General features: G+C 46.7%; 1 protein-coding gene across 6 annotated transcripts in view; it reads left to right on the top strand.

Moving 5' to 3' along the window:
* The window catches only part of BIRC6 (baculoviral IAP repeat containing 6), a 149,468-nt gene that overhangs the window by 36,454 nt on the left and 98,214 nt on the right, over window positions 1–14,800 (top strand). For all 6 annotated transcript variants that reach the window (XM_078595979.1, XM_078595981.1, XM_078595980.1 and 3 more), the window contains exons 47-60: window positions 484–705; window positions 1,629–1,804; window positions 1,955–2,051; window positions 2,444–2,638; window positions 3,519–3,719; window positions 4,170–4,449; window positions 5,514–5,770; window positions 5,893–6,001; window positions 6,134–6,331; window positions 6,743–7,646; window positions 7,926–8,069; window positions 8,383–8,512; window positions 9,284–9,415; window positions 10,192–10,359. In XM_078595979.1, the coding sequence (XP_078452105.1) occupies window positions 484–705; window positions 1,629–1,804; window positions 1,955–2,051; window positions 2,444–2,638; window positions 3,519–3,719; window positions 4,170–4,449; window positions 5,514–5,770; window positions 5,893–6,001; window positions 6,134–6,331; window positions 6,743–7,646; window positions 7,926–8,069; window positions 8,383–8,512; window positions 9,284–9,415; window positions 10,192–10,359 (3,213 nt within the window). The remainder of the gene's footprint in view (window positions 1–483; window positions 706–1,628; window positions 1,805–1,954; window positions 2,052–2,443; window positions 2,639–3,518; window positions 3,720–4,169; window positions 4,450–5,513; window positions 5,771–5,892; window positions 6,002–6,133; window positions 6,332–6,742; window positions 7,647–7,925; window positions 8,070–8,382; window positions 8,513–9,283; window positions 9,416–10,191; window positions 10,360–14,800) is intronic.

The raw sequence follows: 14,800 nt of genomic DNA, 5'->3' as shown, positions 1-14,800 counted from the left end.
TCTTCTTTTACTCTCGGTGACAATAAAAAATAGTGTATTTGCATCTTATTGGCATTTTATTATTCATAGCCTTTGACCAAATCACCCTGAGTGTGCTCAATCTCATCGGATCTCGTTAGCTTAGCAGTGCTAAGCCTGGATAGTGCTTGGATCGGTCACCACCAATGCCATTCGGTTGTCAAAGGTGGCTCAGGTATGGGGCTCTGCTACGTAGTAGCTAACAAATGACAGTGCAGCAAAATCTGTCCTTGTAGGTTTCTCTACTGTCAGGTCCGTGCACCCAGCCTTCACTAACCCACACTGATCAGCGTGGAGAAGTATTGTCAAATAACCGTACGGTGTGGGGAGGACCCTCATCCAGCAGTGGATTGACAGAGGGGCTGTGCTTGCATAGAACGTGAATCACAACTGGTGTTGTGACGTGTGGTCTGCGTGTGTGCGTGTGTTGTTGTTGGACTCGCTCACTGCTCGCTCTCGCCGCAGAGGCCACCGGTGCGACTGCCACTGGCTCGAGCTCTACGGGCAGCGTGTCCGACGAGGAGAAGGCATCATCGGGCGGGGGCAGGGACGCCGAGGGTGGCCTCACGCCCGAGAGGCCCGCTCAGGCCTGCGTGGCCGACCTGGTACTCGCCAACCAGCAGATCATGAGCCAGATTCTGTCAGCCCTCAGCCAGTGCAACAGCAACACCATGGCCATGATTATGGGTGAGGCCCTGCACTCCCCCCGCCACTTCTCGCCATGGTTTGTCTGCGAGCGTTTGCAACGTTGAGAATTTAATGCAATGTGGAATCTCTACCGCTGGTCCAGAGGTTACCCATTGGTTATGAGCACTTAGTTCCATGCTTGTTTGAGCATGGCGACTCAACCATGAGTGTCACATTGTGAAACATAGCGCCTCCTTGAATATCCTTGCGCTAAAAGAATGGACGAAATACGGAATTTAATACATTATTACCTGAAATTATGCAAATGTTTTTTTTCATACAAATATATTTTTTTACTATATTATGAATAACAGAACATTCATATTGTAATGGTAATATTATAAGTATAATTAGTGATTGATTACCATAGCGAATATTAGGCTTTTTTACTGCTCAGTGAAGCAACACTTTTAAACAACTACGGGTATGATGAGTTCAATCAGCATTTGTTTTGCATGTTTTTCACTCCAGGTTTTCAGCTTTTACCATACACTGCTTGCTAATTTACCATTGAGTATATTAATATCCTGTTTGAGTGATTGTAAATAAGACTAATTTACAAAGAAATCTCAATTGTTAAAGATATTAATTGGACAGTCAATCTGAGCAAAATGCCTTGCAAAAAGACGACAAATTTATATTCACTTTTACAGCTTGTGTTACCAATTGACTTACTAGAGCTAGAAAGCACGGTTTGCTACGGATGGTGCTCAATCAATTCAACATACGTACGTATATAGGAAGGAAATTCCCTAACGTCGGGCCTGCTATTGGAGGATATTGTGCAAGAAAGTAAACTGCAAGAACAGCGGAGACCCCCACACTAATTCCCACTTGGTGTTCATCTTCACACACGATGCAATTATTGTTGAGATTCAGCTCGCTCTGTCCGTGCCTCCCTCCGCCCACCGCGGGTCATTCAGGCGCGAGTGGACTCCACCTGAGCAAGCATGAGAGCCTGCACAGTGGCATGGATGCCATCTCCGTGGGCGACGGGCTCTTCTCCATCCTGAGCACCCTGAGCCAGCGTGCCACATCTCCCCAGCTCATGCTCCAGCCCATCCTCACCTACATGGCCTGCGGCTACATGGGTCGCCAGGTTAGTCCAACGCCAGCCCGTCCTCGGCGGCTTTTAAACAGCACGTTGCGCCGTAGCCATGTTCATATTGGACATAACGTTGTAATAATTTTTATTGAGATATTTGCATCAAATGCAGGTGTGAAAGCAATAAAACGTGTTTTTTTTCAGGGGTCCCTTGCCACTTGTCAAATGTCCGAGCCACTCCTGTGGTTCATTTTGAGGGTGCTGGATTCTGCAGAGGCCCTCAAAACTTTTCATCTAATGGGTAAGATTTGTCTCATTACTTGCAAAGTGTGATGGATAACTGTTGTTGCGATGAGCTGATGATTTGTTGTGCATACATTAATTCACTGTATATGGCACCGGGGCTCCCTTGGAACGAACATTAATTGATGAAGTGCCTTTGAACATTTTCTTGTGTTGGGAGCACAAACATTTACATTCAGGTGGGGCTTTGTTGAGAGCAAAGTTAGGTTTCTAGTTAAAATCCAATTTTGGGGTTAATTTGGCCCATAATACATTCTGGAACAGTAATATTAGTACTTGTCCTTTGTATGGAATTTCCACTGTGAGCTCATGGCCGTTTGCGATCATGAGCGCCGCCCTGATGTTCGTTTGAGTGTGGAAACACTTGTATATTGGCGACTGTGTGAGCAGGTGGAGTACAGCTCATCTGCAACAACATGGTGACGAGCACACGTGCCGTAATCAACACAGCGCGGAGCATGGTGTCCACCATCATGCGCTTCCTCGACCTGGGCCCCGGTCGCTCGCACGATGGTGGCCTCAAGGCACGCGTGCTCACCTCCGAGGCCGACAACTCCGAAGGACTGCACAACTTTGCTCCGTATGGTGAGCGGGCGACCCTGGACACATCGAAGTTGTAGATTAACAGCAGTGATGGGCACAGCAGAGGGAGGGTGAGAGCTCCAAACAATAGAAGAGAGAGGATTTGAACTTGGTATTATAACAAGTGGAAGATTGGTTTGTTCTTTGCAATGCAGTACTACGTTTCAATGTGAATTCAAGTGGCTGTATTACTCAGCCTCCTAAAGGTTTGACATTTTCACAAAAACGTCACTCCCGCGGGCAATGGCGGAGCCAGGATTTTCAGGTAGGGGGGCAACCCCTCCAGCAATGAAAAATGATGGGAGTTAGTAAGTAAGGACTTGTCCCTTGCTTCTTATTCGACACGTGTGCGGCGATGACACCGCCATCGATCGAGGGTCGAATTCGAACCATGTGTGATCGGCATCGTGCTCGCTGAAGGTGAATGCCTTCAGGAAAGTCGTGTACTGTATACGCAACTGCGCACAATTCTGTGAGTCACTTATAACTGCTTTGCCGTTACTTATTGGCAATTATGGACTCAGACTATTGTCCTATCATCTCATAGAGTCCCTGGCACATAAGAATATGCTACACAGTGGCAGTGGGGGTCGCAAAATGCCGATTTATTACTAATAAACCCCAATGATCCGATCGAAATCCCTCATTTCGATCGGATCATTGGGGGGGCACGTGCCAGCCCACCCCCCCCCACTGGCTCCGCCAGTGCCCGCGGGCACCTTGAACTTCTGTTGATACCTACAATGGTGACCGGCGACAGTTTGAGGGAATAAATGTTCAACGTATGGGCTAACCCTGAAGGCTACACTTGGCTTTCAAGTTGGTGCTTAAACCTAAGTGCTGAAGGTAATGTTGAGCGTTTGTTTATTCGTTTGTTTAAAAGGTACGATCACATCGAGCAGCCCAACAGCGCAGCCTGCCGAGGTGTTGCTGCAGGCCACGCCGCCCCACCGCCGAGCGCGCTCCGCCGCCTGGTCCTACGTGTTCCTGCCCGAGGAGGCGTGGAGCGACCTCACCATCCACCTGCCGGCTGCCGTGCTGCTTCGCGAAATCCACATCCAACCGCACCTCGCCTCGCTCGCCAGTACGCCCCTCCCCTCGCCATGCCTTTCTGTGCACCTCCAGCACGGTTCCGTAACTCGGATGTAAGCTCGGCCTGAACCCTGTCCCATTCGGAGATGTCTGCAAGTTGCAGGGTGGGTCCCGTTCACCGCTGAATCTTGGAATGCGCAAGCGGTTAGCGTAAATTTTATTTAGAAAGGCATAGCACTGTTGTTTTTAAAGACATTGTACTCGCACCGCAGAGAACTGTTGCGACACGACCGCACTCTTGGATAGCTGGCACCAAACTGTGCCACATGCCCTCCCGCTTGGCCATCTTCCGATTCTGTTACGATGACGTTCTCTTACGTCATCAGAACGGAATCGAAGAAAAACTGATAACGTGCACGTACGTGAACGGAATGGGTTAAGATGCATGCTGATTGACTTTGCTCATGAATTCACGCGTGCCTCTCTACGCTGCCCCATGCAGCGTGCCCCTCGTCCGTGTCTGTGGAGCTGAGTGCGGACGGTGTGAGCATGCTGCCCGTCTCGTGCCCAGTCGTCACGTCCGGACTCACGTACATCAAGTTGCAGCTCGTCAAGGCCGAGGTGGCGACAGCCGTGTGCCTGCGCCTGCACCGCCCGCGCGACTCTGGAACTCTGGGCCTCTCGCAGATCAAGCTGCTGGGCCTGACTGCCTTTGGGGGCATGTCTTGCTCCACAGTCAACAATCCGTTTCTGCCCACCGAGGACCAGGTGTCCAAGACCAGGTGATGAGGCTTTGGCCACGAGTTACATCTCGGTGACGACCATAAATAGTGGCATTTCACAAGGAGTCGGTTGAGTTAACAAAATAATGATTTGACAATTGGTACTTGGGTTAGTATACTGTTTACAGGATTTAAACTGGCCTTTTTGGAATCCGAAGATATTAATCTTCCTTCATATAATGAAGGCAATGCATATAATCTCACAGCCAACATCCATTTGTTTTATACTTGTGTATTATGGGTTTTTTTTACACTTGTGCTTATCTATTATCGAGAACATGATATTGTCCAGTCTGTATCCCTGGCGAGGACATACACAGTGCATCGCTCAGTATAATAGTGTGTACTCTTATGTGGGCAAAGGAAGTGAAATAGAAACAGAAGACTTCTAAATGGACACTGATGCTGCTAATAACAATTGTTAACATACAAGTATGTACATGACACCTTGTACATTTGTTGTAGCGCAATTCACGACTCCGAGGCAGGTTGCTGTTAGGGGCTCACGCCACGTTTACTTAAGGGCTTACGCCAGGTTGTTATGGGCTTAGGCCGAACCAAAACCCCCCCCTAGCCAATAACTCCCCAAGGAGACAGGGTACTGGGATCCCTACACCCCGGCTAACTCGGCTCTGCACCCTGCCCCGGCCCGGGACCACCCCCAACCTCGGCCGGTCGGGTGGAGTAGCCTCCCCTAGCCTCGTGTGAGGACCAACTCCCCGAGTCCCCACTCCTACCCCCGACGAACCCCGGTTACATCCAGGGTCCCCCTTTAAATACCCCCCCGGGGCATGACGTCACCGTCCACCACGGCCCGCCAGACGTCACGGCCCGCGACACAACTCTCTCCGAGGGCGCGCGCGACGGGATGTCACCCACTACACCTCTACACATTGATGCCGATGCATGCCCACCTAGTCAATAGGTGTTTCTGTGACAAATTCAAAGTTACCAATGCAAATAAACGATTTGTTCGAGTAATTTTCCTTCCCAGTAACGTGTTCCTACTCCTGTTTGTCACCCCGCTATTCTGCTGACTACACCCTGCTCCTCCACATGAGTAGCATTGGCTGGCTGCGGTTGCTGCACCACTGCATGACTCACGTGAGTGAGCTGGAGGGCGTGATGGCGAGCGCCGCCGCTCCGACGGCCAACCTGCTGCAGACGTGCGCCGCGCTGCTCGTGTCGCCCTACTGCGGCATGCACGCGCCCAGCATTGAGGCCGTGCTGGTACGGCTCGGCCTGCAGTCCGCGCCAATGGGTCTGCGCCTCATCGACATCTTGCTGAGGGACGGCGCCGCTTGCGGGACGCGCCCTAACGGTGAGTCTAGTTCCGGTGAGTCGCTTGGAACGACCAATCCCTTTTTCAGAGCAGCGAGCTGCGTCATTTCTCTTCTATTGGGCGCTGGATGTCAAAGATACAATTTTCTGTGTTTCTTGCAGATTTGAACAGCCCTTTGCTCCTGGGTAGACTCAATGGGCTGTCCTCTGACTCAACCGTGGACATTCTCTATCAGCTGGGCACCACACAGGACAGCGGCACGAGGGCCAGGTACCAGATGGTCGCAATATTACCAGAAGACCCATCAACTGTTCTGCACTACTTTTACATCACATTGCAGCTGTAAAAGTTAAATGATTGCAATGGACCGGTGCTAATGTGGTGCTTGTGCACGTTGTCCAGGGTGCGGTCGCTGCTGCAGTGGGTAGCCGAGTGTGCGCGGCTGGGCGGGTCTCGGCGGCCCGATGCGCTGTCGTCGGAGCAGGGCCTGTTGGTGCCATCACCGTCCCATGTGCACTGTGTTGCTGCCATCCTGTGGCACAGCTACGAGTTGCCCGTGCAGTACGACCTGCCCGGCTTGCTCACGCGCGAGCTCTTCCAGTAGGTCCCACACGCTGCACCCCCACAATATCAGACACCCTGCAAACACTGCTTTACTTTTTAACCCTAGGATGCATCCATGGGTTAAAGAGACCCAGCATGGTGTCTTTTGTATCGATGTTACAGGCTCTTGCATGACCTTCATACAACGCATCTTAACATTTCATTAAATGAACGGATCACTGAATCATATTTTGTGAGCAAATATCTCTTGTGCGGGTCTTCCAAACCCAACCTCTGGGACAATGTAAAGTAAATTAGAGCTTTGTCTCCTAGCGATATCATAATTATGATTAGTGTGTGGCTGTGATGACTAGCTGTAATATTTCACAATCGTAAATGACAACATATCATACTGTTAATGTAATTATTATTGCTTTGAATTGAACACAATGTTCTCTTGCTTTGCAGGGCGTTGTACACCTGGTCCACCTCCCTTCCCTTCAGCGTGGCTCTCAAGAAGGCGGTGGACTGGCTGTTGTGCACATTCTGCCACATCCACCCGAGCTACTTCCCAGGACTGCTGGGCTGGCTCGGTGTGCCCCTCCCCTCCCTGCAGGCCCAGCGCAGCATGGCTCTCACAGACGACAGCAAAAAGGCCGATCTGCGTGAGGGTCTCACGGATGACTCTAAGCGCGGCAGCGCCATGCTGAACACCGACGATCGCGTTCCCTTAGCGTCCACCCTGGACGAATTGCGACTGGCGACACTGGCGGCTGTAGCCCAGTCCCCTGAAGCCACACGGCAGCTGCTGGACTCACGGTTTCCCGCGCACCTAGCCCAGGGGTTGGTGGACTGTTGCTTGGCCCTCATTTCTGCTACAGCCTCAAGCCCCAGCTCAGACCAAGCGCCTTGCACCAGCAGAAACGGTGCGTACGCCGAGGCAGACGGCCCACACCACATGGAATTGACGGCAGACCTCGTCACGCCGGTGCTGCGGTTCTTCACCGAGGTTGGCAGCAGTCACACGATGAAGGACTGGCTCGGAGGGCCTGAGGGCCGCCCATTGTGGACGTCGCTGTTGTCCCTGCTCTGCTACTCTGTGTCCACCTCGTCCCCATCCACTTTGTCCTCCTCTGCCACCTCGTCCTCGTCCACGCCGTCATCGTCCTCTGCCTCGCTGTCCACTGGGGGCTGCAGCGCTAACGGTGCCGCCAGCAGTTGTGGTGCTCCGCGGCCGTGCTTGACCTCGCTGGCCTCCGCTTCGCCAGGGGTCCTCACCACACAGCAGAAGAGCAGCATTGAGAATGCGGCGGTTGCATTCTTCACACAGTGCATCTGTGGGCACCCTTCCAACCAGAAACTCATGGCCCAGGCAAGTGCTGCACATGAAGGCACATTGTGGTGGCGTCGTTGCTCTCACCTAAATTGTTAACTCCTTCCATAATCTTTGCATCAGGCCGCATATATTTTTTTAAACCGACAATTTTGTGGTTCACACTTGCAATTGCCATTCCTGGACAACCCACAAGGAGTAGCTAGTTTGGTTTTGTTAAACGGTGCCATGTAATTTTGAGGCAATGGAGGGATCCACTCTTGTAGGTGTGCATTGGGTAAGGAGGACTGATGTGGGAGTGGCTGTCTCTCCGTGCAGGTGCTCTGCGAGCTGTTCCACGTGACGCCCCTGCGCAACAACTTGCCCGTGTCGGGCAGCATTTCGGGCTTCATGCGCCGCCTCTTCCTGCAACTCATGCTGGAGGACGAGAAGGTGTTGGTGTTCCTGCACTCGCCATGCCCGGTACGTCCCATGCAACCGCACATTCAGCTTTCTTTATCATTGTTGTAATCCAGCAATCCTATTTTCATTTATACATTGACATTTTTATTATTATTTCACATTCTTGTGTTTTTTATAGAATTCTTATACTTTTTAGTTCTTGGAGTAAATGTAAGGTTGTGTGTCTGTTGGGGGTAAATGCTGTTATGTGGCCAAGAGAATAATATGGCCAGCACCACACCCAGCCACCTGTGATTCCCCAGAGCAGATGTTTACAAAGGCTACACGGGGAGGATCTTTTTATTTCTGTGTATCCGTGCGCTGTCACTGCCAGCTGTACAAGGGACGAGTGAACGCCATCAGCCACATGATTCAGCACCCCATGTACGGAGCCGGCCACAAGTTCCGCACCCTACAACTGCCCGTCTCGACCACGCTGGCCAGCGTGCTCGACCGTGTATCTGGTCAGCAAGACTTTCTAATTCTAACCCCACGACCTTGGGCTCCACAATGAAACCCTTAACACGCAGTAACCTTTTACACTCCCCCCCCACGCCTCCTTCGCTGGCAATTAAATGAATTGTTATGCATCAGAGTTGCTGTTGAATAAAAATTAATAAAGTATATTTTTTACTTTGAATGTAGCACCGCTAGTGGCTGCAGAGGTTACGTGAATATTACATGAAACATGTGAATACACTCTTGATTGGATTCGCGTATCAAGCGTTAGAATCGCGTTTAAACTTTTGAATCGATGCACCTTTGGGTATACAATTGACAGCCACAGGGGTTCCTCCCCACTGTTCTAGAGATCCCCAAGTGTCAAAATGTTGACAACTTGTAACTGAAATGACAAACATATCGGTAATGTTAATAGCAGAGTTCATAATACGCTAGTCAAATGTATGACTTTCAGTTACTTTATTTAATTTCCAGACTCAATAATTATTGTGGAAAATAGTCGGCACTGCGCTTGAAAATCCTGACCATGTTTAACACTGGCGGCGAGTAATATCTCATCCCGTGTGCACATCAGCACAGTGGAGTGTGGTCTAATAACTCGCACGGCGTGGAGAGGCCCTCTTCCAGCAGCAGATTGACAAAGGGCTGTACATGTTCCATGGCAAACGATGGTGTCGCTAATTTAACAGATGCGCTGTTGATGTGCTTTGCAATTTTGAAGGGTGACCGAAGCGTGCTCTGTGTAGTTGCTCAGCTGCGACCCTGTTTGACAGATACACCAAGCATAACTGCGAAGCTCTTTGGCGGGCAGAAGGAGGAGAAGGAGAAGAAGCCCCAGGAGAGGAAGGAGAAGGGCAAGTTTGACAGTGGCTTGCAGGATGCCTATGGAGTTGTCATGGCTTCCGGTAATATATGACATAACCGCAGTGTGGCTGTGATCACATTTTAAACAGGGCAAAACGTGTCAGTGGCTGTTTATGGAACAATTAGCTACATGTTATTAACTTGTTTTTATCACAAAATATGTTTCTGGATCAATAGCTTCATGTAAGCAATTTGCTTAACTCCAAAAATAATGATTGCCAAAGTGAGTGGTCGTTATTAAGTGACAGGCAATTTATATTTTTTTATAGATACTTGAGTCACAATTTGTTAACATTAAATGTTGTCAATTGGTCTTAAGTACTTTTTTTATGCAAGACTAGTTATGTACAAATGATTTATGTACGTTCTCTATATTGAAAATGGCAACGGTATATTTGGTAAGAATAGGTTTTTCCCCTTTTTTCTGGCAAAAAAGTGAAACCTTTTTACAAGGATTCATGTCTGGATTAACCACAACACTTGTGGTCAGAATGCAAACAAAAAACACACTCTAAAATATGCATTGTCCTTGAAACTGATTGGTCCACACCAGAGACAGCTTTCTTTTGAGCCTTGTCTCATGATTCCTTGTAAAAAGGTTTCAGTTTTGTTGCCAGAAAAATGGGGAAAACCTATTCTTATATTTGGGTACTGGCAAAGGAGGTCGTATATATTGTAGTCAAGGTTGGCTTGGTGGTGGAAGTCTTTGAACTCTGTTCGTGGCTGCTATAGGCTGCTGTACATGATGGGGTGGTTCTGGCGCTGATGCCATCTCTGATGCCCTCTCTTGCAATTCTCCTCGGTCCCAACCCTGAAGGCCTCAAGTCGCAGTCAAAGCGCTCTGTGTCGGCGACGCCTCCGCGACCCCCTACGCGCCGCGGCCGAACAGCGGTAAACCCTACCCTGGCCGAGAGGGCATCTGCCGACTCTGCCAGCAAGACCATCAGCATCCCTGTGCTGTTACTGTACCACCGTCTGCTGCCTGGTGAGGTCCCCAGTTGCTCTGCCAGCCCTTCTTCCCCTGTCCCGTTAGCTTGGCCCGTCAGAGATCTCGCTGTGGACACAGGAAAGTTAGGGGAGGTTTAATCGCTACCCGTTTCCTCAAACGGAAATGTTTTGAGATTGGCTTATTTAACCGTTATGTGCACTGCACCTTCATTGTTGTTTTTGGGATTTAACCAAGGTTCTTATTTAAGTTGTAATGACTATTAGTTTATATTTTTGTTCATTTCTTTGGTTCTGTAAAAAAAAATCCACAAAACGAATCGTCAAATCCAGCAATGTCTCTTTTTAAGTATGAACATATTGAAATTTTTTATTAGCGATCTGAAAGTTAGTACATTGTGAAATAAAACTTGGTAGATTATTTCAGGTGACCAAGTGCATGCTGGGTAAGATGTCTAGAGGCTGCCAAATGCCACCTACTTGTCCCAATGCACAGAAAATACGACTGCGTAGTTTACCTCTCGCTAAAAAAACACGCTCTGCGTTGAATATTAACTGGATATTCCGCAGGCAAAGAAAAATGTAAAATATGTAACATTCCAAATATCAATGTGCAACGTCTCATAGAATAATTGAACGCTTATGGTATGACACTAGCATTCTTCAATGTGCCCTGCAGCTGAGGAGTTAAAAAAAAACATGTGGAAGTTTAATTGTCTGTCTTTTAGGATAATTCTTGTAAAACACTATATAATGGAAATTAATAGTTGACGGGTTTATTGATGCACTGTGTAACGTAATGCTTTTTTTAAGCTGGAGTGCCAATGCTTTTATAGGATCCCAGCTTTACATATCCACAGAGGTTCATCTGGAGAACAGCGATACATTATTCTTTCCTTGAAGATTTATTTTTTTAAGTCTGCTGACATTTTCATGTGGCCATAAAGTTATCTTAAAATTGTGAGAGGTGTCATTTTCTGCTGAAGGACAAGTAATTAATTCTAAGCCATGCGGTCTCCCATGCTCCCTGATGGACGACTGTTAAAAGCTTAAAATGGTGGATGTGAGCACCTTGCATATCATTTACATAATCAGATGTTTCGCTGTCTCGTCCAAAATACAAAAAGTGGCGATATTGCAATGATTCTCCTTTTGGTTCCCCAATCACCATGGGGCCCAACCAGTGCGTTTGACGAGCTGCCAGTGTTTCCAGATATAATTTGTTCTTTTCTATGGATGTGTCGAGTGTATGGAATTTTATATAGCTTTTATCACATTCCAGTCTTGATCTTTAACTGGTGCAGTAATTGGCTCTGCAAATTGCATTTTTCTTTCCAACTTTGTTGGAATACTTCAAAGTACTGATAGACATCTCAAAATGATTTTTTTTTATATATATTCATAATTGCTTGCAGGGTTCGGAGGGGGGGGTTGATACAATAGTAAGGAAAATGATCAAGAGTCTGTAGCTTGTCATTGCTTTAAGAAAAGTACTCGGTGCTGTTGTTATAAAACAACATCACGTAAGAGTCTCAGACTATCTTCCCTTTAAATGCAATTTTTTGTCTGTCTGTCTGTCCGTCTGTCTGTCTGCGTGGGTACCTTGAGATGTTTTTAACTGACAACCTGTGGGGTTTATCTCATTCGCGTAAAAAATGCAAAATATATACACAGCGCTATTATAGCCCCTAGATACTATTACTGTAGAGCGGGCGGGGGGATGGTGGGGGGGGTAGCAGCCCAGCCCCAGCCTGCAAAGGTGCCACCTCGGCCGGCTGGGCAATCTGGGCGAGGCCAGGGGGCTGTGCACGGGACTAGGCCTCACAACGGCACTTTGTATACTTAATAGATACCATTATAGAGTCGATATATACTGTTATAGAGTCGGTAGATACGACTATAGAGTGGGTAGATACTACTGTAGAGTTGGTAGATACTACTGTAGAGTCAGTAGATACTGCTATAGAGTCAGTAGATACTGCTATAGAGTCAGTAGATACTGCTATAGAGTCAGCTGATACTACTATAGAGTCAGCAGATACTGATATAGAGTTAGTAGTTACGACTATAGTCAGTGGATAGTACTATAGCGTCAATAGATGCTACTATAAATTCCATAGATACTACTATAGTCATTAGATACTACTGTAGAGTCAGTTTTATACTATAGAGTTGGTTGATACTATTACGGTTAGTTAATACTACAGTCAGATACTACCAGAGGGACAGTAGATACTTCTTTTGAGTTAGTAGTTACTACTCTAGTCAGTGGATACCATAGGTGGGACAAAGTCATTGTTATGCAAGTCCAAGTCGAGTCGCAAGTCATCAAATTCATGACTCGAGTCTGACTCGAGTCCAAGTCACATGACTCGAGTCCACATCTCATAGGTGGGACAAAGTCATTGTTATGCAAGTCCAAGTCGAGTCGCAAGTCATCAAATTCATGACTCGAGTCTGACTCGAGTCCAAGTCACATGACTCGAGTCCACACCTCTGGTGGATACTACTGTAGTCAGTAGTTACTACTGTTGAGTCGATACTACTATAGAGTCAGTAGATACTACTATGGAGTCACTAGATAATACTGCAGTCAGTAGATACCACTATAGTCAGTATCCTACTGCAGAGTCGATAGATACAACTATAGAGTCAGTAGATACTGCTATAGAGTCTGCAGATAATACTGACTTCGTAGTTACTACTATAGTCAGAGGATACTGCTATAGTGCCAGGGTGTTTAGGTATATATGCCTATGTGGGGGTAATTAATATTTTTTGAGGGGGGGGGGGGGCGACATTTTTCGGAAACCTTTTAGATCAAATATTTACCCCCCCACTTTCTATAACTTTTTGGACTTCTGCAAGCCTCTTATAATTTTATTGACGGACAAATGGACAGACAAACGGCATGCCGGGCTTTCACAATAGCTTAGTATTTGTGTATGTATATGTTATGTTTTTAAGATACATTTTTTAATATATTTTACCCCCGGGTAACGCCGGGTACTTCCTGCTAGTGCATTATAAAATCTATCTTTGACTTAGTGCCATAGCATGTCATCAGCAGCTCTTTGCATGGAACCTGTTGACTGTTTGAGGCTCACACTGAATCCTAATCAACCTCCAATAGCTGTTCCTATTTCGAGATTCTGAAGGTCATACCTCGAGTTAATCGAAGAGGCCAAGAAATGCACGAACCACATTTTCTGTAATTCTAACAAGGCCTTCCCACACTGTGGTTTTCGATGTCTCTTTTTACAGTGTTTGCTGGCCAGTGAAACCTCCATAATCATGTAATTGGTATTTTTTTAAACAACAGAAACACAATGCTGTTTCTTCCGACACATGACAGTGTTTGCCAGTGGATATATTTCCTTACCATTAGCGTTGAAATATTATCAATGCAGGGCATTTATTTAGATAACCAAAAACATTTCTTAAAAAATACTTTGCATACCCACTTCATTTCCACATGCTTACACGCTGGACAAAATTAACATTATCTTAATTTAATAGCTAATGGCATTTATTTATTTTATCCAGGAAAGCCTTACCAAGTCTTCAAACATTTTCCATGACCGTTTTGAATTGAATTTTTTACTCGCTCGTATGGGGCGAATAACGCTCAGTTTCAACCCATTTGTTCAATTGCCATCTGGCCACTTTGCAGCCTAATGCATTTTAGAGTTTTACAAATCTAGGTGATCTCCCATCCTCTGCCTCCAAAGTGCTGGATTATAGATATGCAGCACCACGGACAGCTCTACTGTGATCAGCATTGAGTCTCACTGCTGGGAAACTCACTTGAATGGTATCGGATCGTCCTAATACATAGTGTTCAAACTTAAATTAAACTATATCCATGAGATGTACAATTAAATAAAAAGTAAACTGAAATGTAATATAACATTAAATTTGGATGATACAGCTATAAATGCGATATTACCGCTGTTCCCATAAGGCTAACCTACGCAGTAATGAGCCACTAGATTCTAGATTTGAAGCTTTCGTGACTGCAAGGATTCATACTCTTAGGTTTTTTCGGTAAAGTCACGTAGGTAAAAATAAAAATAAAATAATAGAAATAATAATAGAAATAAAATATAGCTGTGACAGTCTCATCTGATGACGGAGACTTGTGTTGCCTCCGAAATAGTCGTGATTTATAATTTTATTTCTATTATTTCTATTATTTTATTTTTATTATTTATTTTTACCTACGTGACTTTACGGAAAAAACCTAAGAGCCACTAGATTGCCACTGCAGTGATCCAATGAGCCGAGGACGGTAGACTTTGACAAAACGGCCCACCTTTTTCTCCCACCAGTAATCCGTTACCATCAATTGACGTAGCGGCGTTATCAATAATGACACAATTGTGCCTTAGTCTTGAACTATGACCAATCAACATATGTGGCGCTTTTATTAGAACCTATGCCACTTCCGCTCGCCTCCCCACCCTTGAGCCATGTGAAGT

The sequence above is a fragment of the Lampetra planeri genome, chromosome 7, assembly GCF_965212315.1.
Source record: "Lampetra planeri chromosome 7, kcLamPlan1.2.h2, whole genome shotgun sequence".
NCBI classification, from domain to species: domain Eukaryota; kingdom Metazoa; phylum Chordata; class Hyperoartia; order Petromyzontiformes; family Petromyzontidae; genus Lampetra; species Lampetra planeri.
The sequence above is the reverse complement of the archived record's forward strand: the minus strand, read 5'-3'. Positions and strand labels throughout refer to the sequence as shown.